Here is a 12,372-nt window from a genome sequence, read left to right as displayed (position 1 = left end):
CTGTTGCTGGATTAGCATGGGGCCAATATAGTTATTTATTTTTAAAATCTAGCAGAATCCTTCCTAGCTCACTATAACATATTATAGATGTCTGATATAACCTGATGAATTAATTGACTAAGGTACTGCTGAATATGGATATGGAGGGATTTGACTTGATGGAAGAAATGACTAAAACTGTGAACAGGTTTATTATAGCAAAGATCTACTAACTTTAACAATGAACAGAGACTGGGCTACAAACTAATCCAAAAAGAACCACCCAATCTAAAGCTGTTCTTTCCAGACAAGTTCCAGCACAGAATCGACCTTCCTCTCAAGACATAGGGGGTTTTTACCCCAAATTGCTTTCCCTTCGCTGACTTAGGCTTTCTTCCGAATGTTATGTACACAGCTCCACCTACCTAACTTGGACTATGCACGTACCTGCTGCAGTGTCGACTGAAGCTGCTGCTCCCTCTCTTCTGTTTTTTGTAGCACTGACTCCCAGCACTGGTTCATAGTTTCCAAACGGCTCCTTAAGCTGCTGGCATCATCTCCAGCACTAGATTCAAGAAGCTCATTGCCAGCTTTGTTGACTGTTTCCACTGTGGCTTGATGGGCCAAAACATCATTTTTTAGAACCTAAAAAATGTTGAACAACATAATTTATCCCTAGAGATATCATCAAGCCTGGTTCTCTAAGGTACACACAACATCAAAAGGTTTCTGGTGGCAATATATGATCTCAAACCAACAGGTTTAGAGAAGAAAAATGAAAATACTTACATGGTGCTTTGCAAGCTCAACTTCAATGACTTTTGGGTCTCCACTTACTGGTTTCTGAGCATCTAACAACTCTTCAGTGTGAGTCAGCCAACTCATTAGTTCCTCTAAGGCATGCTGGAACTGGCCAAGGGCCAAGAGAGCACCTTCCAGCTTATGCTACTCAGAAAAACATAAAGGGAATGTTTGTTAGGAAATTAGAAAACAGTAGCTAGTAGTCAATTGATGTAACCTATCACTTGCCTTACCTGTCTGTGGGCAATTTTCTCTCCCAGGTTCTCCCAGAGGTGTTTGAGTTCTGTCAGTGGTTCTCGGATAATGTCTCTGTCCGTTTCATCAGTAGCTTTCTTTAACATCAGTTCACCCTGGTGATTGAGCTTCTCCATCTCAATTTGCTGTTGGTAAACTTCCACTTTGAACTCCTACCAAAGACATACTTAATGTTAACACCAAACCAAGACTTTAAAAACTAAAAAGAAGCAACTCTTCTCCAAAAGCCATTCCCAGGTACAAACCTTCATTTCATTTAACTGATCTTTAACAGTGTTGAGGTCAGTGCCAACAGGGGGCATGGTGCAGAGTTTAATCACAGTGTTATCTAGCCAGTCAAACATAGTCTAAAATAAAAACAGAAACAAACAATCACAGTGTTATCTAGCCAGTCAAACATAGTCTAAAATAAAAACAGAAACAAACAGTCAAAAGACAAAAACATAATGAGCTGGGAGAGAATGAGCATTATTTCTGCAAATATAAGCAGAGATAAATTAAAATACCTTGTGCTATTTGTGTTTTTAGCTGGGGGAGGGGCAGAGGTAAGAGACAATGTGCTTTATTCCAATAATATGGGGATTTAAGAACGAAGTCAACATTACTGGGATAATGTCCAAAATAAACTACAAACTGGAAAAAACTAAATATGAACATAAGTTAATATTTCTCATGGCCAGCTAGCAAGCTCATGATGCCCTAAAGTTACCGCATCAAGCTGTGCTTCAAGATAACCTGGGTTTGGAATATCTAGCAAGCAATGACTTTCACAGTAAAGCCAGCTTTACCGGGTAGCCACCGTGAGGATAAATACGATCAGCATACAATGATGACAAATATGGCAGGAAGAGGAGAAATTCAGTATGTCAGTACTTTTGTCATGAGAATTGGGCAACTCTGGCCAGAAACACAGAAACAGCATTGTCTTAGGTCTGAGAATATTGCAGTCCTGTAAGGGTGATCCACTCTTAACAGTGGATTCAGAAAATGACAAAGAGAACATGGAAGCCCTATTTCTGTGGTGGTCACCTCATGGCCTCTCACCTGAAGAGTGTCTTGATACTGCACAGCAGCTTGCATGGCATCCTCAAGCTTTTCTAGCCTTTCTTTCCACGTTTTGTTTAAGTTCTCCCAGGCATTGTTCATCTAGAGGAAAAACAGTCAGTCAGATTCTTCAATTAATATCACTCCTCAGTCTGAGCCCACTAATGTTTCGTCTGAACTCCTCATCCATTTCTCCACACCTCATCAATGCTCTTCTTCACTTCGGGCTTCTCAGTTTCTCCACAGGCAAAAATCAAATCTGCTCCAAGGATTCGAATAAACTCCAATTCCTCATGCAGACCATCTGTCTCTTCCTTAATAGTCTACATGTAAATGAACAGAACATAAGCCAAAACAGAAAGCAGAACAGAACTTCCCAAACTTTACAAATGTAATTTATACCCCCATCAATAGCAGATGTTAAACAGAACTGTCAATTTCACAAAAGCCTTTCAACGTTCTTAGTATCTCACTTATCTAAATAGGGAAGCTTCAGACTTTGGTTATTTTTCATTTATGTATATATAAAACAGTCTGGGAAAGGTACAATGAGCTTCAATAATTTACCAAAAGTTCATCCTTTCCTGCCTCCAAGTAGATTATAATCTATAGCCAGAAGTTTATTACAGAGAAATATATCATCAAAGGTAAAATAATATAGTACAAGTCACAAATTTAAGAGCTGAGAGACTAGCATATTACGAATGCTAGGCTATACAATCTTGAATAAAATCAGTTCTGTGCCAGATCCTAAGAAGTGGTTCATGGACTGGCAATGACAGGGGTGGGGAGGGGGAGAATGGCTGAAATAAAATTAAGACGTAAGAGAGGTAATATCAAGATGGGCTTGGCTTGTGCTACATGGACAAAATGAGGTGAGAAATGTATTTGGTAAAAACGAGGCTCCCCAAAAGACTAGAATAAGGTATATCAAAGTTATAATTATTATCTCTGGATGATGAGTCCAGAATTTATTTTCTTTTCTGCCTTCTATGTTTCTACATTCACGAAATTTACTCGAGAAATAAAATAATGTACACTGTAGTGAGGACTAAATTCAGAAATGAAAGGAAAAACTGGATTTTCTAAGCATATTCGGCTAACTTGAATTAAGTTTAAAATTGAAGGGAGAATTACTTTTGCATGATGGAAGTGTTCTATATCACAATTGGTGGACGTTATATAAATCTGTAAGTGGTAAAACTTGAATGGAAAAAAAAAAGAAATTTACTATAACAAGAGCAGGTATTTTTTTTCAAGTGGACAAAAGTCCTATTAAATTTAAAGAAAAAAAACTTCAAGGCACTCAGCCTGTCTAAGCAGTTAACACAACATACTTAGTTGTGCAAGTGCTTTTCTAGGACAAACATGTAAAAGAAGGAGTTTTGTTGTTTTCCTACCTCGGCTGCTTCAACCTGCTGTTTGATGATGGATGGGTCAATGCCAGGACTTTCCAAGTCATGGACAATGTCCTGGGTGTCTTTGATGGTGGTCAGGAGAGCTGCCATGTCATACCAGAACTTCTCTGCTAGTTCAAGGACATCAAGGAATTTAATTTCTCGCTCTTCAGCCCGAGCTTTGATGTCCTCCCAGAAGAATACCATTTGATCCAATTTGTCCTGGATTTCTGAGGAGGTAAAGAAGAGTGAATAGGACTTCTCTAAGTACTTGAAATCAGCCTCATCAGAAATTATATCTAATTCTCACATTTTCATTGAAATTATCCTTTAAAAAAGCTCTAAAAAGATAGTTTTCTACCTCATCTTTATTATTATTATTTCCACATTTGCATTTTCTGCTTATGTTGGTCTCCCACATAAAGAGATCACAGAGGTAGTCTGGAAATGAGTTATCATCTGATATAAAGGTACCGCTAAGATACAAAACCCCTAACTTACAAAGGAGCTGAGATGAGACTCGATTTCCAGTGTTCTGTGTTGAACTTGCTATGTTTCCCATGGAAAGTGTTATAAAAGGTAGTTATGTATACCCACTATTGATACTGCAGTTTACTCATATTAGGGGTTAAAGAAGCATTTGTTTCCTGGCCTGGGAATCTAACTACCAATTGTAACTTTGTTTCAATGGGGATATGTGTTCTGAATTCTAAATGACTTCCAAACGACTTTGTGGAATACTCATTACTTGCGGACTGCCTTTACATTCAATGAAATACATCTGGTGGGATCTGGAGGGTAACCAACCTCCAGCCTAGGGTAACCACAGCCTAGAATTTATTCTATTGATTTTCTTTAAAAAATAATTAGATTCATCAAGCACCTTTTGCAGCCAGATCTTTGTCAGCTCCTTGAGATCGCCCAATGAGCTCTTCTCCACGGCGCTTCAGGGCCTCAAAGGAAGGCTGCAGTTTTTCTAGCTCCATGGTGGCACTCTTATTGTCACTGATGCACTCTCTGATCTTGTCTACTTCAGCAGGGATCAGTGGTGGCATACGCAAGCGAGAGGAAAGATTCTCCAGAGTCTCCAACATGGGCTCAATTTTATCATGGAACTAAACAAATATTGGATCATTAGCCATCACAGCAATACTTCATCACACTTCTGCGTAAATGTTTGGGAATATGGCCAAGGTATAAATCTACTACTGTTTAGGATAACTTGTGCTCAGCCCAGCCTGATGGCTATCAAGTATTGGGTTTGGCTAAGAAACTGTTTTGGGCATAGTATACCAGAGCTGACCCATCAGAAAAAGCAAGCACATGTTTATTTCAAAAATCAAAAAGATATTAAGTAATATACCGGAAATCAACTCAAATCATTAGTGCTGCCACAATACTTCCCCTATTCCAACTAACATGACGAGAGAGGGACAAGACTATGAAACCGGTGAGAGTCAGTGTATTAACACCTCAGAGGACAGCTGCATGCAACAGATTAGACCAACAAGTTAGATGCCCTCCACCAACTGTGTAAATGGATGGGGAACTCAATATGCTACATGACTTGGAGTTTAAAAGTATCATGGCATGCAATTTAAAAACCCACCATATGTAATAGTGAGAAAGGAAAATGTTGGCATGATGAAAGGTAATCAAAGAAGGCCAAATCTAACCTTATTCTAAAAGAACAATTACCTTTCCACTTTTCTGATACTTTGAATAACATGACTAAAATTGTAAAATTTTCATTTATAACTTGAAGCAGAGAGGGGAGAAAAGGGAGCAAAACAGACAAGTTTGGCCCCTAAAAAAGCTATCTAAAACCAACTCTGGATTCATTAATTAAAATAAGGCCTATCAACTGTAAGTGTCCCACAGGAAACAGCATGGTGGGATTTTCTTCCCATCACTCCCTCACTTCTAGGTTCCGCCCCAAATGAAACTGGCATAATAAACTGCACTAATGAAATTTATTCCACTAAAGTTAAGTGAAATTTCCTTATAGGTAATCCTCTCAATTCTCAGCTTCATAAGAACCCTAAGCCCAATGGGGGTGGGTACCTTACCTCTGTAATCTGTAATGGTGGGCGCGGTCAACACAACAATGAAATGTGACGATGTGGGGAAGACAGGAGCAGGCAGCAACAACACAAAGTAACACATTCCACAATGTGAGTGAGAGATGGGACGGAAGGTGGGGGGAAAAACTTGAGTAAGTACAAATATTAACCAAGAATACTGACTAAACATAGGAATAAAATACCCAGACATGACAAAAGTACCACTAATAGTAATATATTAGTTGAAAAGTATGTAGTTACATGCTTTAAACTCCACTGCTGGTGGTTTATGTTATTCTTTGGCTCTTACTTCTCCCCACTCAAGCATCTTGCTCTGAACTAGGAGCTAGCTGGTGGCCTCTTGAGGAAGAAAACTAATGTGCTGTCTTCTAAATTTCGAAAGTAACAGGCCCAATAGGGATCTGACTTTTCCTGAGGCATTTGCTGCTTCAAGATGAATTTATCCAAAATCATCCCTGCTAAAGGACCACCACAATATAAAGTGTTCCAGGAAACCATCAACAGACAATATAAACCAGCCAAGACACATTTTATCTTCCTTACAGGGTCAGTAACTATCAATGCTCCTTGGAATGAAAACGCAAATAGGCAAAGGTTCCTAGTCTATCGATAACGTATCATCAGCACACTGGTCTAGACATTCCTCAGTAGAGCATACCTAATACAGAGACCTCTTGCTTAGACTAAAGGTCTAAGCTTGAAGTTTTATGAGTTTAAGACAACACACATACCTGAGCCGACTGGGAAACAGCCTCATCCAGAGCCAGCGCCCGCTGGCGCACCTCTTCTTTTATTTGGGCATACAGGTTTTCTGCTTTCTGGTACTTTTCTTCCACCATTTCCCCCTCTTCAGGGTTTAACTCCTTTAGTTGTGGGCCTATCTTTAGCAGCTTATCAATATGAGGTTTGTGTTCAGCAATGGATTCCCTTAGTTGCTATGTAAAAAAACATGGATCACAATAAAAGGAGCTTTTTAAAATACCAGGTTATTTGCTTAAATACTGTAATCGGAGCTCATACCAACTTTGAAAGGAACAAACTGAATTGCTAAAAATTAGCAAGTCCCAGCATCTCATCATTTATGGAGGGGGGAAAAACCCCATCTAAATCTTGGGCTCTTGACACTAGCTAATTCTTTTAATTTTCAAAAGCCAGTTCAGATGTCCCATCACCCAACAAGCTTTCCCGGATACATCCTCTCTCACTCTCCCCCCATTACACCCTCTTCTGTACACATGAATACTTCCTCGTACCATATTGTAATTTACATGGTTTAATACCTGTCTCCCTCCCCAGACTGAGAGACACTAAGCAGGACAAGGTACAGATAGCAACATCTCTGGTAATCCAACCACTCTTTGACTTTACTGCTGGCTACTTCCAGTTTATATCCTTCCACTTACAGGAATAAAGAGATAGGAATAAGCGCAAGCCATAAACCACAAATAAACTAAACATTAAAAAAAGTATCTTTCATGGTAATACCTTTAATTGAAGTGTCTGCAAATTTCCCGTTCATCTTAACTATATGCAGCAAATACTTTCTGACATTCCTTCCTGGGATCCCACTCCAGCTGGGACCTAACCAAATGGAAAGAGCCACCCAACCACACCAAGTCTAACAACACTCCACTGTCCCTGGAAAGATTTTCAATTCCCTTGATGTTTACCTAGTTCTTTGTTTATTTCTGTAATACCCAGGTTTCTGACATCTCCATAATCTTATTCTTTAACTGACTTATATTAAGGACAAAGGAAATAATTCAGATATATAATTTTATGGTGCAAAGAAATTCTAACTGATGAAGAATTAACTTTATAACATAGAACTTACACCCAGTAGGCACCAATAAATATGTTGTTTTTGAATAAATCATGAAGCCCATGTTCAGTTCTGCAATTAAATAAAACTTGGCATGCTCCTTACCCTCATTTCCTCTTGCTGCTGCCTGAGTTGCTCATGATCAATAGCTGGAGGAGGTAACTGGGCTACTAGTGCTCGAGTTTCCTCAGTCCAGGGGCTGAGCTCCTCATAAGTTTCCCAAAACTGGTTCACCAAGACCTGTGCCCGTTCTAGGCGGGCATAACGCTCGGAATTGAGCAGACTAATGGCTTCATATTGCTGTGTTAGAGACTCTGTCTTTTCCTATGAACAACAATAAAAAGTCTAAGTATTATTACTATTATTAACACTTCTTTTAAGAAAAAATATAGGTAAATATACATTAAAAAGTCTAAAGGAATACATACTAAAATGTTAAAAAATGGATTAATCTAGTAAGATTACAAGTGATTTTTATTTTCTTTACATTTATCTGAATTTTCTAATCTTCCTATCATATAAATGTATTATTTCTAAGAATTTTTAAAATATGAAAGTAGTTTCAAAGATAGTAAAACAGAACAAGCACAACACAGCAAAATTAACCTTTTAGTGATGACACACAACTTTAGATACAGCATTATTACAACAGGTTAGTCTAAGACTGAACATCTCAGGGACTTTGATGGAGTCTTTGTCCATCAATTTTCACTTATCTTTTTTCCTCTGATAAAAAAAGTTTCTACAAACCTGGCATTTATTCTTCATATGTTTACGATGAGTAGTTTAGTCAATTTATGAAGATTTCTGAGGAAATAGTGGTTAACCATACTCTTTATAAAAAACAAACAAAACTGGTCTACAAACTCTCTTGGCCAATTCTTTTAGAAATGGGTCTGATCTTTTAGAAGGGTATGAAGAAGGAATTAATATCAGCATATGGTTCTGAAAAATCTATCATAGATACCTTGAAAGGTAACTCAAAGATCACTCCTTATGGACTAAAGGTAAGTAGCAATTCCTGTTATACGGCAGACAGATTTACAATATATTTCACATTATACAATATGATTGTTTAGATATTTGTGAAAATAGGGTTAGGAGTCTGAATTCCCCAGAACATCAAGTTGGACCTTAATACTACTATCAGTAATAGAGGGTAAAAAACCTTCTTAAACTATCGTTTTTAATTGTACTTCTAGTTCACCACGATCAAGACAAGAACAACATGGTGAATAAATAAATGTAATTCACCTGTAATACAGCTTTTTGCTCCTCCCCACATGTGCCAAAGATTTCACCACGATGACTGAAGAGTTCATCCATTGAATCTTTGTGTCGAATGATGTCAATGGAGAAAGCCTTTGGAAAGGAAACTATAGTTAGGAAGTAAAAGGACTCCAAGCCTGTGTTAGTTAAAAGTTAGACACAATCTATGAAAATTTCTTGCTTTAATAAAGCCACATCAAAAATTGTTCTGACAGAGCTCGACACTTTGCCTATCTACACATCTTCAATGCTTATCCTTTAGCAGCTTACGAACTATCTTCTCTCCTAAAAATCATCCAGAAAATTGCTAGCTATTCTTTCCTGGATTAATGGGCCTATTTCTCCCTTTTCACAAAGCAAAAAATCCCTTTCTTGTCGTAACCAAATATTTATAAAATTAATCTCTATCCACCAACATGACACTGAATCATTCCACTTGACGTGGGATAGTCAGAAACTCTCTCCTAGTAACTCTAAGCTGCGGATGATTATACTCGCACAGGACACAGTGGATACGTCAGTGTTACACTCACCTTCTGTACTTGCAGCTGAGCTGTGGTCTGGTCCTGTTCCAGGCGAATCGGACCCAGGGCCATCAGTTTCCGTTTTGTTTCAGCAACCCAAGCTAGTTCTGCATCAGCAGCTTGCTCATACTAATAGATATATTGAAGAAAAATAAACAAATTATATACGGCCAAGGTCCTTCTTCTTGGAATTATAAGTTATTCAACACAGAAAGACCTGGAATTTCAGTAATACAGTTTATATCTCACTAAGTAAAGCTCAAATTGGGGAGAATTTCATTAAACCACATATCAAGATGCAGACAATTTAGAATTGATTATACCTCAACAAATACGAGTTGATCCTATTTCAACTTCTTTAGAAAGAAGTTACAGAACCCAGTTAGTGGTCCTATAGCTGGAAATAACAATAGAAACTGACACTCTTAAAAAGAAGTATACTTCTAAGCAGAGTGCTTTTATGAGGCTGTGTTCTCTTCCTGCCAATCCTCTTTCCTACCCATACAGTGAACAGTAGTTTTAGTCATATGTTTAAATATAAACGTAACATGGCAGCAGACAGCTGAGTCAAGTTAACTTGGAATTACTCGCTCAGCTAAAGAAGCATACAACCCCACAAGAACACTAAACCTTTAAACGGTTAGGCAATAACAAAGAAAAACCAAGAACATGTTGTGTTGTTCATATGACTGATATTTGATGAGGGTCCCCCAATCATTTATCTCTTCCTCTTCAACTCTGCCAACCTACACTAATATTTAAAGAGAAAAGTAAGTTTCTCCTAAGCACGATAAATTTCATATTGAAATACAGGGCTATCAATATTAGGGCTATCAATAAAAACACTGGGGATGCACTTGGAGTCAGGTTAAACTTTTGTGTGGTTCACAAAGCATTTGCTTATCACTATGAACCCAAGGAGTCTTATTATATTAATTTATTTTTTGCACCATGGCACATTAATAGGTGCATATCTAGCTACAAAGAAAAACAAATAACTTTTTCCAGAAAGCAGGAAGGAAAAAAGATCGAGGGAAATATGACATCTGTGTTTACTGGGAGGGTTCTATTTTGGATGGCTCTGCTATTTTGGTTAGCATATTTGATAGTAATTATAGTTCTTGGTTCCTTCTCCTCTTCCATCTAATGCTAAAACAGTTGATTATGTCAAACTAAGATTGTGATGCATTTAGACCTTTTGGGTCTGGATATCATCTACTCTCATCACCATCTGCCTCTTAGCAGGGCATCAGCTAAGAAGAGTGCTCATACAGATTCTTCTCCAAGTTCTGTTTTTTTGTGTGTGTGAGGAAGATCAGCCCTGAGCTAACATCCATGCTAATCCTCCTCTTTTCGCTGAGGAAGACCGGCTTTGAGCTAACATCTATTGCCAATCCTCCTCCTTTTTTCCCCCCAAAGCCCCAGTAGATAGTTGTACGTCATAGTTGCACATCCTTCTAGTTGCTGTACGTGGGACGCGGTCTCAGCATGGCTGGAGAAGTGGTGCGTTGGTGCACGCCCGGGATCCGAACCTGGGCTGCCAGTAGCGGAGTGCGCGCACTTAACTGCTAAGCCACGGGGCCGGCCCTCCAAGTTCTTCTCTACTCAAAAGCATCAAGTACTTTGGGTCAAACTTAGATCCATCCTCACACACCTTCACCCAATCACTTCCCATCACTGAAATAATTTGTTTCATCAGATTTAGCTTGATCTCATTATTCTAATTTCTGAGCCTGTATTTATGTGGGTCATAGTTTTGTACCTCACACATATATCCCCACTGCCTAAAATACTAACGCAGGAGTATTATAAACATTACCTGTTGCGATCTCTGAATAGCAGCATCAATTTCATCTACCCTTTGTCCAACAGTGTCACTGACCAGTTTGTACTGCTCATTGGCATCGGACACAAGTTTATCCAGCCCTTCTCTGGCTCTCCAGGGGACCAGCTCTAAGAGAGCACGGCTCACTTCATTCACTGTGTCCAACATCAGCCTGTGCTCCATGACCTCCTTCTTTAATTCCTAAGGAGGTAAAAAAAAGTTTTCAGGCCATACCTTGCTAAATTAAGCACATTAGCAGCTGTGCTGGGTGAAAAGTGCTATCTCTACCACATATCCCAGCAGGGCTCTGACCTCCTTCCTTCACTTATTTTTTTCTTGTCTCAGATTTTTCAATCATTCCATAGCCTGACTTTAGGCTTAGCTGCTGCTTAGAACTGTCTGTAACACTTCTTGACCCAGACTGTCTCTGGGTAAAACAAACAGTGCTTCTTTCTTTTTCCTCCTTACTCCGATAGAAACGATAAACAATGCTTTAACCAGAGGTATTTAACTCAACAAGTACCTACACAGTATTTCTGTGCATCTAGAACTATACTAGATCCTACAGAGAATCAAATATAACCATGAAGCACTCTTTAGAGAATGAATCATGAAAGCAAATGCTAAAATGTTACATATGAAGCAAACTTCCTAGGGTTTTGGGATTCAATCTTTTCTCTTCTTCAGCCCGTAACAGTGGTCTTATTTAGGTCTGTCTTTATGTAAAATCTTACTGTCCATGAGTAAACAAGAAAGGAGGCAGGCAGAAATTTTTGGTTTAGATTTAAGGTAAAGATAGTTGGTGATGAAACTTAAAAATTTGAACTTAAGGATTCTAGGAGGAAAACTTTTTTTTTCCTTTTACAGTGTGAAATCACAGTTCACCTTCTGTCTTTGCTGAAACTGGGGTATGTGCTCTCCTGTTGGAGACTGTCCTCCACTGACTGCCAGCTCCTCCTCCACCTCCCTCAGCCACCCGGTCAGCTCCTCATAGGTAGACTGGAACTTGGTGGCCAGCTGCCGGGCTTGCTCTAAAGTTCTGAGGGCCTTGGAGCTAGTGACTGTGATGTCTGCATAGCGAGTCTTTATTCCATCCAGCTTCTCTTGGATAAGCAATACCTCTTCGCCTGTGGGAGACAGCACACAATTATTCATATTTAACAGGATATGAGGGAGTCCCTTTAATCCCCCTTTCTTCAAATCAGAGCTTAAATTTTATAGAGGCGCTCTCCCTATCACAGTGAGACTTCACCTAGCATCCCACACTAAGGGAGGTGGGAAATAAACGTTTCAAGTGATAAAAGAAGCCACTTCTGAGATTATTAAGATCTGAGTTGGACTGCAGGTGTTTCTAGATGTTCCCAGCACCTTT

At 38.9% G+C, this 12,372-nt stretch overlaps 1 protein-coding gene across 13 annotated transcripts in view; it reads right to left on the bottom strand.

Annotated features, from left to right (window-relative positions):
* MACF1 (microtubule actin crosslinking factor 1) overlaps positions 1-12,372 on the bottom strand; it is a 330,156-nt gene that overhangs the window by 37,196 nt on the left and 280,588 nt on the right. For all 13 annotated transcript variants that reach the window (XM_058553754.1, XM_058553763.1, XM_058553761.1 and 10 more), the window contains 14 exons: positions 11,886-12,127; positions 10,995-11,201; positions 9,185-9,304; positions 8,637-8,744; positions 7,488-7,706; positions 6,292-6,495; positions 4,360-4,591; positions 3,480-3,706; positions 2,280-2,402; positions 2,080-2,181; positions 1,281-1,382; positions 1,014-1,187; positions 769-924; positions 427-624 (listed from right to left, as the gene is read on the bottom strand). In XM_058553754.1, coding sequence (XP_058409737.1) covers positions 427-624; positions 769-924; positions 1,014-1,187; positions 1,281-1,382; positions 2,080-2,181; positions 2,280-2,402; positions 3,480-3,706; positions 4,360-4,591; positions 6,292-6,495; positions 7,488-7,706; positions 8,637-8,744; positions 9,185-9,304; positions 10,995-11,201; positions 11,886-12,127 — 2,414 coding nt within the window. The remainder of the gene's footprint in view (positions 1-426; positions 625-768; positions 925-1,013; positions 1,188-1,280; positions 1,383-2,079; positions 2,182-2,279; positions 2,403-3,479; positions 3,707-4,359; positions 4,592-6,291; positions 6,496-7,487; positions 7,707-8,636; positions 8,745-9,184; positions 9,305-10,994; positions 11,202-11,885; positions 12,128-12,372) is intronic.

Source organism: Diceros bicornis, chromosome 13 (genome assembly GCF_020826845.1).
Source record: "Diceros bicornis minor isolate mBicDic1 chromosome 13, mDicBic1.mat.cur, whole genome shotgun sequence".
NCBI lineage: Eukaryota > Metazoa > Chordata > Mammalia > Perissodactyla > Rhinocerotidae > Diceros > Diceros bicornis.
Note: the sequence above shows the minus strand (reverse complement) of the source record. Positions and strands in the feature narration are given on the sequence as shown.